The sequence below is a fragment of the Cordyceps militaris genome (assembly GCF_000225605.1).
Source record: "Cordyceps militaris CM01 unplaced genomic scaffold CCM_S00001, whole genome shotgun sequence".
Classification (NCBI taxonomy): domain Eukaryota; kingdom Fungi; phylum Ascomycota; class Sordariomycetes; order Hypocreales; family Cordycipitaceae; genus Cordyceps; species Cordyceps militaris.
In genome coordinates, this window is record NW_006271969.1 from 3,307,583 (window position 1) to 3,319,658 (window position 12,076).

Below are 12,076 nucleotides of genomic sequence, written 5' to 3' on the forward strand. Positions count from 1 at the left end.
CACGACGTCTTGGTATCGAGACATAGATACCTATACATTGGGCGCCCCAAGTTAAGTATCACAGACTGCATGCAATTGCATACCGATGCGGGGCTTCAAATTCAAGGCTTCCTCCGGCATCGCTCAACCGCCTCACCCCCTATACCTTGCATTGCTGCTGATCTCCCGCCCAACATCCGACATGCACAGTATATTCTCTTCACGTCTATTCAACTTTGAATCATCAGCTAACGCTGTGCTCTATCGTGTAAAGTGAGGCACGAATCATCTCTCTTTGACCACCGCTGGCAATCTTGAAAGGCTTCGGCTTCACTCTCGGGATCCTTGTTGTCCAGTGACCATGGATCGAAGCAACCTGGTTAAGTCTTTGCCAGATATTGTACGCGATGCCAAAATCGAAGCCGAGATATATCCCAACCAGACCAAGAATATCTTCTACATTTCAACCCGCTCGGTTCGCAAGAAGCGGATCGAAGAGCTGTGGGTTCGCGACAGAGAACTCGGTCGTGGCGGCTACGGAATAGTCCACCTCGAGCGATGCAAAACGGACGGCAGAACAAAAGTACGAGCCGTAAAGCAGATCAGAAAAGCTGCTGTCCCAGGCCAAGAGTTTGATTACCTCAGGGAACTCGAGGCGGTCATGAAGTTCTCACATCCAAAGGTGCGTGTTGCCTTTCCAGCTACAATCATTCTAGTACTCTAATGATGGGATTCAATAGTACCAACACTGCTTCGTGCGTTCAGATGGATGGTACGAGTCGCACGACTGTATTTTTATCGTGATGGAATATCTTGAACACGGTGATTTGCAGAAGCATCTCAAGCAACCGTTGCAAGAACGCGAAGCCAGGCTTATTACCAGCCAAGTTCTCGAAGGACTTCGATTCATGCATGAAAATGGCTTTACTCACCGGGATCTGAAGCCCGCAGTACGTTTGTCTTCACGTGAATTCTCGAGAGATGTGCTGACCCGAACAGAACATCATGGTTGTCAATAAGGGACCTCGGTGGTTTGTCAAGATTGCCGATTTCGGCATTAGCAAGCGAAGACATGAAAGCAGTATGAGTTTGCAGACGCCACAGCGAGGCACTGTTGGATTTGCTGCGCCCGAAGTTTTTGGAGTGGGCAATGCCAAGGGCTCTTACACCTCCGTTGTCGACATGTGGTCGCTGGGTGCCGTGGTCTACACCATGTTCACGCGCACAACGCCGTTTCCCACCGTCGGGGATGTCTGTCGATATGCCAGAGGGGAGATCGGGTTTCCTCTTGAAAAGCTTAAGCAGTGTCGGATTACGCAACATTGTCAACAGTTTATCATGTCCCTGATGGTACCAGACGCCCGCCAGCGATTGTCGTCGTCAAAGGCAGATAAACACCCATGGATGACGATTGAATCGTCATTGATGGGCTCAAATGGATCCAATATGCGCCGTTCGTATTCCTTCCGGGGTAGGGAAAGGTCAGAGGAGTACCAGAGACGACCAGCTACTGATACGGAAGATCGAAGAGAGAGAACGTCATCGAAAAGGTCTTATCGAAGCAGAAGCACCGGTGAATGGGGGCGCAGGCCACCGGGGACCGCTCGTAGTAGATCGGCTGACGCCCCAAGGGATGGACATTTTCCACGACTCGAACTTCAGCGTCGAACATCATTATTCGACAGATGGCGACACGCCCCAAATGACGAGGTCCAACGTTCGCCTTTCAACCCATTTGACATGTTTTCTCGCTTCACCGCGAGAATGAGCAGTCGGCCCAGAGGACATGGCGACCACATAGCCTCGGTTTTCAGACGATTCAGCATGGCTGAATCGTCTGGTTCCCGAAACAATCGCCAGTCTCAAAGACATGGCGACCACATAGCCTCGGTTTTCAGACGATTCAGCATGGTTGAATCGTCTGGTTCCCGAAACAATCACCAGTCTCAAAGACATGCCGCTTTTCGGTCTTCGAGCTTCAGACACAGCAGTCCGCCGTGCATGGTTCGTGTTGGCGTGGACCCAGGACATGGCCCTGTTCCTCTAGTACGTGTCCCTTTGCATCCAGCGCATGGCCCTTTCCCTCCAGTACATGGCAGTGTTCATCTAGTTCCAATTCAGCCAGTACTTGGTCATGTTCATCCAGGTTTTAGCCACTTTCCTCTAGGACATGGCGCTCTTCTTCCAGGACCTGGCCCTTTTTATCCGGAAGATGCTTTTTTTCTTTGATTTCTGAAAGGTTTCGGGAGCGTACACATAGGGTATAATAAACCCACGCCAGTCATGTCTCTCATCTTTTTCTATGTTTGAACTTTACGTCGGTTTTGAGTCATTCTATAGCATCGTTCAATTTTGGAATCCGAGTATTAATAGAAACCACAGTTCTAGTCGGCATGGTTGTGATTGACATCGAGGCCCCGAAATTTTGCACGGCTTCTCTTCCAATTTTGAAACTTCTAGTTCATTGAGCATACGTACCATCGCAGAATGCTCAAATCTCAACCCTAGTAGCGTAAAGTTACACGCTTCGGAGGGCCATTTGTTAGGAAGGCCGCCGCTGTGAATTTAGCTAGGGCTTAATTGCTTATCATTACTAAAACATGGATTGAAGCAGGGCATCGTTCGGAGTAGGTCCTAGCCCTAAGTCGTAAGACGTGAGGGTACTGAGCACGGAGAAGGCCACAACCACCAGCCTTGATTGTTCGATCTGAAATTGGAAGACGTGTTGATGAGGGACACAAAGAAAGAAGTTGGTGCGGTTTTGGTAAAGTGTGGATATGTTTCTTTAGAACTCGGTCCATGTTCACCTCCGTGTAACCCAATGTCTTGCAGTCAATGCATTTGTGATGCCTCATTACAGCAACCGTATAACACCAGATAGCTAGTAGAACGATAGTGGCAGTTGAAAGGAAACTCGCCCGCCCTATTTCAAGGTACGCCTCATATGTCAGGATCAGAGGGCCAGGTGGCCTCTTTTAGGGGCGGGAGGCAAAGAAAAAAAATATTCATATTCGTAGAAAGTACAGGGTACTCTGTACCTACACAAGCTGTGGCTGGTCAGGTGCCCTGACACGTTCTAGTCGCGCCAGAGTGCATTCGCCTTTCTAAGCGCTTGTAGCTTTTCCGTTGTATTCAAGTACAACTCATTCACATACCCACAAATGCAGAAGCTTTTTCTTTGTCGAGAAAATTCTGCCAGTTACAATTTACAAGAAACGGCACCTCGCACGCGGACAGTCACCCTGTTCTGGATACAAAGCCTTGCAACTTGCATTTAAATCGCCTCTCTCCCGCCAACCCCGAAGCCAACAGAGCAAGATAGCTACAGTCCCATTCACTGATCATTTGTATCAGTTTGGAGACTTTATTTGGCGAGCTCCCAGGGCTGAAGACACAGTTTCTTTTATTGATTTTGTGTAGATTTCTTTTAGTCTCGCAAAAGCTGTCATTGAGCTCACGACTTATCCGCTTAGGTACCTAGGTACCTAGACAGACACCTAGACACCTACCCCACCGCCACCACCACGTCGCCCACAGTGAGGTACAACCTATTAGCTGCCCCTCGTCAACTCCACCAAAAGCACGGTTGGCTGCCGCCGAACGCGATCCATCGATATTATATTGGCGGGCTTCAACTTCATTTCTACGCTTGCCTCAGTCAGTCTTTTCTTTCCCTCCGCTTCTCTCTTTTACTAGCACCTGGGCTCTCCAGCGTCTCGCTCGACGCCTGGACGCTCCGCTCCCAGCCCTCCTCGTTGTACCAAAGAACCCACATGTTAATACGTGCCGCCGGCCGCTCCAGACGGCATTCACGGCTCCGTGACCTCGTTGAGGCCGTGTCTGTCAAAACGCCATCTCGATGGATATACCTTCTGTGTCCATCGACGGCTGTGACGTCGATCTTCCAACGCCGCCCGAGACCATCACCCGACCGAACCCGTTCAAGGACGATGACGTTGCATCCCGCAAACGCCGCCGTACATCTGCATCGGCCTCCATGTCGCCAGCTCAGCAAGGACGCTTCGACGACGATACCGAGGCGGACAACCCCCATCATATAATTCACAAGCATGATCAAAATATAGCTGTACAAGAAGCTGATCCTAACCCCGTTGATCATGCCGATGGTGTTCAGATGCCCGTGGCTTTGGACTCCCCGACTTCGCTCGATGCTTCCGGCCAGCTCACACTGAGCTTGCGACGTATAGCAGACGACCATCGAAGCGATGCATTGCAGACAGGAAGATGTCTTCTAGCCTCGGGATCGAATTCGCCAATGCTGGAGCAAGGGGCCACTTTGGACGAGCATCGAGATACGCTGGCGCGATCGTTTGACGGCGCGTCCTCTTCTGATCTGGAGGAGGTCATCACACCCCCCGAATCATTCCCGTTTCGAAGAGCAAGGGATGAGATGCACGAGCCTGTGCTCCGATTGACGCACTATCTATCTACCGGCAAGTCACCTTGATCACCTTTCCTAGCACACCTAGGCTAACTGCTCACCCTAGAGCGCAACATCGACGTAATTAATCTCCAAATGCTTTCGGTATGGATGCAGCAATCGGCGATTAAATTTTTCAAGACTTCGGACCGAAACACGGTCCTACTTGCCCTGAAATCGCAGAGGAAGTTCTGGCTGTCTTTTCCAGCAGTCATGACCGCGCTGACTCTCCCAAGGTATTATCCCATGATTCTGCCCAACACATGAGGGAAACTAAAGCTAACCTCGAAAAGACCTCCCATCGGTGACGCAAACTCAATTATTTCCGTTACGCGAGAATTGGTTTCAAATTACTCGCTGCTTACCGCCGCTCTCGTCAAATTTGACCACGAAACTCTTCAGCTCGCGCTGACCAGTCATACCGAGCAAGAGGAAGAGCTTGCCCTCTTCTCTATCGAATGCTTATATGTATGGCTAGATTTGCTGTACATAGAAGAGCGGGAAACTTCTACAGGCGAACATGTAGATGGCGCATCGTCTTGGACAAGCAGCGAAATGTCGAAACTTCTATGCTCTCCTTTGATCGTGGCGCATGGCAACAGTACACAGTGGATCAGCGCATTTGCCTGTGATCTAGCGTCATTTGCCAATACCCCAGAGCTGAGACTACGCGACTTGACTCTTGTCACCTGCATTATTAGCGACTGTGCCGCTGCAGACTATCGAAGAAACGACGCAGCTCTTGCCGAATCAACCACGAGTTGCGCTGCCAAAGGCATCCAGCACATTCGAGAAACGTGGCTGACGCTCTCTGAGGCCCTATCTACAATCATCGAAAAGAACATATCGATTCTGAGCAGTGAGATGGCAAATCGCCTCTTTCGTGCCCTGTCCAAAATGTTCTCCCTCATTTGCCAATCGGACAACCGAGGTGAACGAAGCCAGGCCGATGGTATTGATCTTTTGATCGAAAGCTATAGGGTTAAATATCCCGAGGCAACACCCGAAATGCTGTTGAAAACCGCGCCCTGGGAATGGAGACTCGGAGTACTATCCAAGCTCATCCAGTCGGGGCTGATGAAGCTCCGAGTCATGGCTGTCAATATATTGTGTGGCTATTTGACCGACGTTTGGACTCAAGAAGAGGCGACTCTGGATGGTCGTCAATTTTTATGTCAGCTGGGCCATATTGTCGACAATGAACTCACTGGCTACATCGTGAGCCCGTCATGCCATCCCGAAATTATTGTCGCCAGCACTAGTATCATGGTGTTTCTGGCTTTATCGGACGCGAACACAAAGCCCCTCCTCGACCGAGTGTGGCGCTCCATTGGGTCTAGTGAAGACCAACGAGTGGCTGATGCTATCACACGCGTCGCGATTCATACTCTTTCTGTACTGCGGTACAATCACCTAGTATATCTTTGTGAGAAGTTTGACGAAGTCGAGCTGGGGGACTTCTCGCCTTTACTGCGAAGCCTTTGGGAAAGCTTGCTCAGCAATATGGTGTCTAAGGCGCAAGTAGCTAGCCGGCCCCTCACGGCACATCCCTTTCTCTCGATTTTGCGGGTATTGAGAGAGATGCCGACTTGCGATAATGGCGCGAACTTTACATATCCTGATCTCCATAAGGTGGCCGTGCAGCGAGTTCGAGAGCTACTGCAATACGGGTTGGAAGCGGACGTTCGAAAGCAGCTCTACGCTAATTGCGCCCAGCATCTGGCATCTGATTCACAAAATCGGCTCGGCAGCCTTTGGTTTATTTCTATTTGCATGCGACCGGCTATCGTCAATGAGCTTCAGCATCTCACCGACGCTCATGACATTGTCCGCGTGGTGGTGGAAGATTTGGAATCTGCAGTCCATACCGCATGTGATCTATCCACGGTCGTCTTGGCTGGCCCTGCAAATTACGCTCGTCGAGATTTGATCTCGCAAATTATCCATTTCCAGCCTAAATCAATAACTGAAGAGCTGGGCACCAGGCTCTGGGAGGTGTTGGTTGGCGCCAAGGCGCGAAATACCGCTGACAGAGTCGCAGCTTGGCAAACAATATCCACAGTCGGGAATAATAGCAGCTTTCAGAATCCGTTCCTGCAGGCTTGCTTTTCAAAGCATCTCCCGAATCTGTCCGCCAGTTGGTATTGTGAAGGGATGCTCAACTTTGTCAGAGAGAATGTCCTCTTGCTAGTCAACCACCATGACGAGTTCAATCTCGACCATGAAGAGCTTGTCGCTAAGAGTGGCATTGAACATCTCTGGCGTATTATACTCTCTTCCCATGATGAGAACATCGCCCAGCCTGCCATGATCTTGCTCGCGTCTGGTGTATATTTGGAGAGCAAAACAATTGCGGCCTGTACTGTGAACAGGGCCCAGAGTATCCATCTTAAACTCGTTCGTCAGTGTCTGAAGCTCATGCGCGAAGCTAGACATGCTTTACAGGCTGCTCCAATCGACGGCGATGCAGATGACGACTCGCTTGTTGTGGTTGAACCTGAGCGTGAGATGGTGCAGAGGAAGCGTGAATTTCTGCGCACCTTGAGACTACTCCAGTATTTCCTAGACGCACATCGCGCCAACCCACGTTATTCTGCTGCTGACTTACGGCCGTTGATACCCAAGTGCGCCGAGGAGATGAAAGGCGAACCGACCAATCTGCAGTATCAGGCATTTGGTGATGACGACAGTGGCGAAGTTAAGTCACTTCAGATAGGGCGAGAAAACTCGCTGGGATCACTGCTGGCTGTTTTCAGAGACGAGACAGGTTTTGACAGCTACAAAGCATACTACAGAGGTCGCCAGCTTGTCCCAAGCGAGATGCAAGTGAGCAAATCTCTACAAGACCTACGTATGTGCGACGGCTTGGTTCTTTTGAACAAAGATGTCGTCGCATCCGATATGCCCAGTCACGTGAAGCCCGGATCATCGCGAATCGAGATCGAGATCCTTGCTCAGTTTTCCGAGTTCTGGCAATACCTGGCCATGGAGGAGAGTATCGCCGCCGAGGTACGCATACGGCATGTATCCATGTATTTACTCTGGCTAATTATTCTCAGACATACAACTTTCTTCTACGACTTCCAGCCGATGGGCAGTTGATGCAGTGCTTGAGAGCTGACGGCACCAGATATGAGGACCATTTCGTCCCTGATCAGCCGTACCGACTACTATATACTATTTTTGCTCTGATGGAAAGCGTGAAAGAGATATCACCGCGGCAAACGATCTCATCGGCACGCTGCTCACCGACTACGACTGAATCTGAGTCCTCCATCAATGGGGTCGGGAAGGCATTACAACTACTTGCGCGTGGCCTGGATGACCAGACGATCATTCAAGTACCTGGTCATGTGAACATACTAGTCGCATCGAACTTGATTTTCCAGTACATGCGCCTTCTTGATGGTATGTTATAGTCTCCGGAGCTTATGGGCTTGACTAATCCGTAGATACCAGCTGCATTGCAAGATGTTGTTTCTGCTCAGGTCATTCCGAAACCTTCACCAATCCGATTGCTGTCGATCTTGGACGATGCAATGAGCTCCCAAGAAGAAGAACTTCTGCATCTCAGCGCCAAGTGCTTGTCTTTGATCCTGAAATTAGGATTTGTCGATGAGCAGTTCTGGCTGGCAGTCTCTGGTAGCCCTTTACTCGCAAATCTGATGCGCCGGATGTGCGTCTTATCCAACCAGAAGGATTTTCGGATTTTTTGCGTCAGCCAGATTGAAGAAATTACTAAGAAGGAGGCCGAAACGGCTGAGAAGCATGGCCACATTACGAAGTACTTCTGGAATTGGGCGCTGGAGACGCTGGTTCTCATCCCGGACTTGGGGGAAAATTGTCACGAGCTGATGAAGCTAATGTGCTTTCTCGTTGTTCAAATACGCTACAAGTGCTCTGAAAGCGTCGATCTTGGGTCCTTGGTTCAGCAATTGATCAAGTACTTGATATCACACACATGCACAGAGGTAAAGTCAACTTGCAAATTTTATGATGTGCCTGCCTAACGACAAGATTAGGAGATAACCCAAGCTACACCCTGTGACTTGGTAGCCGAGGGGTTGGTAACTCTCCTGAATCGCTGTCTCCATTTGGATGAGTCCCTTGCTCAGCACATTCCACGGTATGTCTTGCACTCCGCTTGCCACAAATCATCAGCTCATCGTTATGTAGCGCTGCAATTTTCTGTTTAATGAAGGGGCTTCTCTTCCCACAGGAGCAGCACAGAATGAACGAGTCTCTGCCGAAAATCATTCTGAATCCTGAAATCAGAGGCAAACTCTACGAATCTATCTTCCTGAATCTACGCACTCAGAACGACCTGTTGTTCGAGACGATAGAGTTCCTGGGCGAGATGGTTCCCTTCTATGCCAACAGTGGTACGTATGGATATTCTTACAGAGCAAATCAAAAAGCTGACATACGAGTAGCGGAGCCGTACATATACGACCTTCCATTTCAATTCGAACAAGAGAAAGCCCTACGATCTCCTGCCGGCTACGTTGGCTTGCAAAATCTATCCAACACGTGCTATCTTAACTCACTCATCACGCAACTGTACATGAACCCTGGCTTTCGGGGCTACCTGATGTCCTTTGATGTAGGCGAAGCCGACGATTCCAAAACACTCTTGCACGAAACCCAGCGGCTTTTCGTGTATCTCCAAGAGAGCATCAGTCGGTCGGTGGACCCAACTGCATTTGTTGGCGCAATCAAGACATATGATCAGGGACCAATCGATATTCACAGCCAGATGGATGTGGACGAGTTCTATAATCTTCTCTTTGATAGGTGGGAGGCACAGCTTCCGAGTGCCACGGCGAGAAAGAAGTTCCGGTCAATCTACGGGGGCCAACTCGTGCAGCAAATCAAATCCAAAGAGTGTGGTCACATATCGGAGCGACTTGAACCCTTTTCGGCTATCCAGTGCGACATCAAGGGGAAATCGACACTCGAGGATAGCCTGCGAGCATACGTGGGCGGAGAGACTATGGACGGCGGTGAGTGTCACGGTGCAATGGTCGTGGCGATTACTGACAGGCCGCAGACAACAAGTATAAATGTTCTTCGTGCGATCGGCATGTCGAAGCTGTGAAACGGTAGGTGTAATAATCTACTCCAGAGAGCGGAAAGATACTGACCGTCCTAGGGCTTGTTTAAAGGACGTACCGGACAACGTGATCTTTCATCTGAAGCGATTCGAATTTCATCTTCAGACACTACAGCGCAGCAAGATCGACGATTACTTTGCCTTTCCTGACAGGCTTGACTTGCAACCCTACACAATCGAGCACCTGAGCGGATCGGCGCCCGATGACAAGCAAGACATGTTTGAGTTGGTTGGTGTACTCGTCCACGCAGGCACCGCCGAATCTGGGCACTACTACTCCTATGTGCGCGAGCGCTCATCGGATCAAGACACGACATCAAAGTGGGTAGAGTTCAACGACGATCAAGTTGGAATATGGAATTATGCGTCGGTAGAAGCATCCACATTTGGAGGTCCAGAGCGGCGCTCGGGATATGGAGAAAGCAGTCTACCACCATTCGACAAGAGCTATAGTGCTTATATGCTCTTCTATCAGCGAATATCACCACGGACAGAAGCCGCTGAGACACAGCCAGCACCGAAAGGTGAAGGTGGCAAAAGTCTGTACACGGCCAAGGGCGAGGCTTTGAAGGACCATATCCGGACGGAAAACATATTGCTCCTACGACGTCACTGCCTCTTTGACCCAAACCATGCCAAGTTTGTTCAGGCCTGTGTTCACCAGAGCCTCAGGCCTAAGTCATCTCCTGAGGTCGGATTAGAGCTGGACAGCCAGCTAGCGGAAGAAGCGAAGGCACCCGAGGTTCACCAGCTGGTTATGAGCACTGCTATGAGCTATTTGGACCAGATTTTCAGCCGCAGCAAAGACTGTTCCCACGCAGTCATATTCTGCAACCTGCTCGCCGACGTGGCTATGACGCAGCAAGGTTGCGCCTGGCAGGTAATTAAATATCTCCAAGGTCGCCCTGCTGTTTTGCGCTCTCTTTTATTGCGAAACCCAGAAAGAAGCGTGCGAGTCGCCATCGGCCAACTGTTTGTGATTTGCTTACAAAAGCTATCAAGCAGTTGTCCAGAGTTGTTTTATGCTCAGACGGGCACAGCGACGCCGGCTAGTGACGATGAAGACGAGGACATGAAAGGTGATGCCGCAGAACCCGAGAACATGCTCTCTTGTGCGATGGAGCCACTCAATCAGCTCTGGAAGTATTTCCAAAACCACATTAGGTCGTGGGATGAGTACTTCTCGACAATCGTTCACGTGGCTCAGCTCGGGAGACAAGAGTGCGCAATGGTCTTGGCTGGTGGCTACCTGGAGAAATGCTTGAAAATCATCACTGCAGATCGCTCCGTGCAAATTGAGCCGAACTTCGTCAAAATGTTGCAAAATCTCTACAGACGGTTCAGCACACAGCCACCATCATATGTGGCAGTCCTGGCTCTCATTGCTCATTTGATGGACCAATTAGAGCCAGAAATCAGCCACGAGTCGATTGTGGAAACCGCGGATGAACGACTGACAGACACCAGTGGATGCTTCCCGTGGACATCATCAGAAATCACGTTGTTATTGACACATCCTGAGCGAGAGGATACAAGCTTGTTCCTGGCACGCCTACTGGAAATTAACCAAGGACCCGAGATTACCAGGCGGATCTTGGAGCGGGTAATTCGTGCGGGTGAAATACCTACTCGAAAACTTTTGTGTCTACTCGAGACAACAATCCGAGGCGATGCATCGACAGAACCTCTGGATGCATACATTCGTGCCGCATTAATATTCGTTGACAGCTGCAGTGACGTGAGTGATGCTCAGCATCTGGTCCGACACATTGGGATGCAGGCAGCCAGCTTCGAGAGGGGCGAAGGCGGCGTATTCCTGGAGCTGATGCGGAGAGCGATTGACAACAAACGGTCTGACGAGGAAGAGCGCGCTCAGTTGCGACGCTTGACGCTACATACCATACCCGAGTGGGCGCCATATCTGCTCCAGTATTCCGACAGCCGAGTACGCAACGAAACGGAGCGCTTGGTGGACATGGTATTGTGCCTGCCGGTCGAGGTTGACTCCCCGAGTGCCGCCGAGGCGGCTGTACTATCGTCGAACCTGGCAAGAGCCATTGGCACGCGCTGTCTCACGTATATCCAAGACGCACATAACCGGCGCCAAGTGTCGATTGAACGAGAGCTGGCCGCGGTTCTGATTCGCGTCGTGTCCAACTGTAGCCTGGTGGTTACTGCCAGCGAGACCCTGGACCAGCTCACCAAGGAGGAATTCATCGAAAGCCAGCACGGTGCGTATTATACCCCGTGAGCGGTTAGCCTGCTGTGGGTGGGGGGTGGGGGAAACAAACTGACCCATCTTGTAGACATTATCACGGACTTGTTGGCACTGGTGGTGGACCGAGTAGACGACGACGGATCTGGTAAGCGAGCCCGTCTCCTCCCCCACACTCACGCGCCCTGACGGGACGTGAGACGAATCGCAACTGACAAATCGGCAGACTGGGAAGGGTCCGCGCTCTCATCGGAGCCTATGGACGAAGACGCCGAGGCAGAAGAAGTGATGGCCCATGATGGGAAATAATGGGCTCTCATAAAGATTG

The 12,076-nt window shown here is 50.6% G+C and overlaps 2 protein-coding genes across 2 annotated transcripts; both read left to right on the forward strand.

Moving 5' to 3' along the window:
* Window positions 1-340: 340 nt before the first annotated feature.
* On the forward strand, window positions 341-1,556 carry CCM_01064 (protein kinase, putative; the record flags this gene model as incomplete). Its single annotated transcript, XM_006666222.1, has 4 exons — window positions 341-661; window positions 720-929; window positions 979-1,460; window positions 1,502-1,556. The coding sequence occupies 4 exons, from the start codon at window positions 341-343 to the stop codon at window positions 1,554-1,556; spliced, it is 1,068 nt and encodes a 355-aa protein (XP_006666285.1).
* A 2,960-nt stretch (window positions 1,557-4,516) lies between these two features.
* Window positions 4,517-11,784, forward strand: CCM_01065 (ubiquitin C-terminal hydrolase; the record flags this gene model as incomplete). The annotated part of the gene is made up of 8 exons (XM_006666223.1): window positions 4,517-4,656; window positions 4,714-7,429; window positions 7,480-7,828; window positions 7,880-8,391; window positions 8,443-8,546; window positions 8,582-9,423; window positions 9,471-9,522; window positions 9,573-11,784. The coding sequence occupies 8 exons, from the start codon at window positions 4,517-4,519 to the stop codon at window positions 11,782-11,784; spliced, it is 6,927 nt and encodes a 2,308-aa protein (XP_006666286.1).
* Between the last annotated feature and the right edge of the window lie 292 nt (window positions 11,785-12,076).